General features: G+C 37.3%; 3 protein-coding genes across 3 annotated transcripts in view; 2 read left to right on the top strand and 1 right to left on the bottom strand.

The window, feature by feature from the left end:
* The window catches only part of LOC138053088 (uncharacterized), a 1,881-nt gene extending 1,783 nt beyond the window's left edge, over positions 1–98 (top strand). Inside the window, exon 3 of the mRNA XM_068899776.1 lies at positions 1–98. This exon is cut by the window's left edge and continues 664 nt beyond it. Within this exon, the coding sequence (XP_068755877.1) occupies positions 1–98 (98 nt within the window).
* LOC138051171 (uncharacterized) overlaps positions 1–2,500 on the top strand; it is a 16,798-nt gene that overhangs the window by 7,493 nt on the left and 6,805 nt on the right. The gene's annotated exons all lie outside the window — the stretch shown is intronic.
* LOC138053087 (uncharacterized) overlaps positions 630–2,500 on the bottom strand; it is a 2,076-nt gene continuing 205 nt past the window's right edge. The window contains exon 2 of the mRNA XM_068899775.1: positions 630–2,333. Within this exon, the coding sequence (XP_068755876.1) occupies positions 630–1,646 (1,017 nt within the window). The 5' untranslated portion in view covers positions 1,647–2,333. The remainder of the gene's footprint in view (positions 2,334–2,500) is intronic.

Genomic DNA, 2,500 nt, shown 5'->3' with positions numbered 1-2,500 from the left:
ATCCATTTTGGCATGAGCTGAGAAAGCGGCGGCTCACTGCCTCAAAATTTAAGCAAATTTGTTCAAGAAAAAGTGATTATGAGGGTCTGGTAACTTAAAAAGAAAACTGTTCAGACTGCTGCCATGAAGTATGGCCTTGAACATGAAAGTGAGGCAGCACAGTCATATGTCAACACCAGGTTTGTCAATGTATACCGAACAGGATTTGTTATTAATCCAGGCTGCCCCTTTTTAGGAGCAAGCCCTGATTTTCTTGTCTATGACCCAACACGCAATGAGGTGTTTGGATTGCTTGAAATTAAGTGTCCCCAGTGTGAGTCATGCAGAGATGCCAAGTATTTAAAGATTGTTAATGGTCAACTCAAACTAAAGAAAACTCATGAGTATTACTTTCAGGTAATGGGGCAGATGGCCATCACTGGGCTCAAATGGTGTGACTTCATGGTATTTTGTAAGAATGATTGGCACATTGAAACCATTTACTTTGATGAAGAGTTCTTTGCCGACATGTACAATAAGCTAACTCTGTTTTATTACAACTATTATCTTCCATCATTGTAAATGTCACACCACTGATAAAACCTCATTTTTATTTGTAAATGTTTTCATTCAAATTAATTGCTATCATTTTAAAATAGAGGTCCTTTAAAGTTTGATAGCATACAACAGACCGACGATATTTGATTAATTGAAGAGGCTAATGACAGTGGAATTACAGCATCAAATAAATGGTTTTCCTTGACTCTACGAATTGCCCTCTCTACATGGATCCTTAGCTTTGCTATTTTTTGAGTCCTTTCTACATCTTCCTTGGAAAACTGAACCTTTTCACTCAGAAATGGTGGAATGTTGAGAGAACAGTTTAAAGGAGATAAAAGGTCTTCTATAGTGAAACCTTTGTCTGCCATAACCCCATCTCCATCCTCTAACAGGTTTAAAATTCCACACCTTTTCACTATCTCCCTGTCACTTATAGATCCCGTGTAGAGTTTGGAGATGAATGACACTGCACCACTGGGGGTAATACCAACAAGACCTTTGAAGGTGGTTGCACTTTTGTAACTAGAGTAAAACTCAGAATGAAGCACAAGAGAGGAAGGTGTCTGAACCTTCATTTCTGTGCAATCTATGATCACACGCACATTGCTGAAACTATCTTTAAAACTACTTGGCATTGTTTTTCTAATCTGTGATCTACTCGACCATAGTGGTAAACATCCCATTGTAAAATAAAGGAAGTTTGACCAGGTTATAATCATTCTACTTACAGTAGAAATTGACACATTGAATCTGACAGCCAAATCTTGATCAAATAAGCCTAGCTTGACCTTACACAACCACATGAACAGTTGATCTTCCATAGCAAGGGACTGTTTTTTCAGGTTTATAAATACTTCTTTAATTATCCCTTCACCAGGCTTTTTAGCCCTGCCACGTTGAACTTGAGACCACGTTCTCATTTTTTCAGCAGATGGTTTTATCACATCTATAAATGACCATAACACATTACTACTTGAAAACCCAGTATAAAACCGGATCATTTCATCATCATACATAAATCGGCGAAGGCCAAACTGACTTATATTGTTCTTCCTATCAAGTTCCTGTTCGAGTCTCTCTATCTCTTTCCTAGCTGCCTGGAGCATCTCCTCAAGTGACACTTCCTGTCTCACCACACCATAATCATGATCATAAAGATTTGGAGTACTGGTAAATGCTGGGTTAGTGACCTGTTCTATAAAAACAAAAAATATCTATTTTAAAGTTTTCAAAGTTCTTAGATGGAGTCCCCGTGTATCAGCAAAATAATATTAATTCCAAGTGAACAAATAAAAGGGACATGGCAGAGTATACGCAACTGTTACAGCAAGGAGCCCAAACGTGTGAGTACTTTTAAAATATTCACAATCTTTCTTGCAGGAGAAATCCAATCACAAGTAGACTATAATGTGTTCTCAGCTTCTGAATGAATTACTTTTGCACAAAAGAATGTGAGTGAATAAAAATCTTGGGTTCCCAAGTAAAATATGTGCACACTTACAAAAACACCAGTAATATAAATTTGAAGCATCTTTAAAACAGCAGTTTATAGGAACAGAAGCTGAAAGGAATTCGCTAAGGTTGGCACCTTTTGTGTTAAGCTGAAATGTTGGGGGGATCTCTGATGACTTTCTTTTCAAGATTCTTCTTGATATTTCCTGTTCTTTCCTCTTAGTCCAAGCGAAGAGAGAAGGGACTGCTGTTGACTTCAATAGCCGCCGCTGTCCAGCCAACGAACGTCTATAATCAGTTTTCTCAAAATGCTCTGAACAAACAGCAGTATGCTTTTTAATCTGACAAGATGTCAAAAGAAAAGCAGCCGTAGCGATAGTGAATATAGGCCTGCATTCACTATATCAAGATCAATTTCACTTAAACTAGTTCATCAATGAAATCCAATAACAACACGCTAACAAATAGGATTATAAGAAAATATGCTTTAGCTTTATCTTAAGTTTAA

The sequence above is a fragment of the Montipora capricornis genome, chromosome 6, assembly GCF_036669925.1.
Source record: "Montipora capricornis isolate CH-2021 chromosome 6, ASM3666992v2, whole genome shotgun sequence".
Taxonomy (NCBI): domain Eukaryota; kingdom Metazoa; phylum Cnidaria; class Anthozoa; order Scleractinia; family Acroporidae; genus Montipora; species Montipora capricornis.
This window is presented reverse-complemented; position numbering and strand designations above follow the sequence as displayed.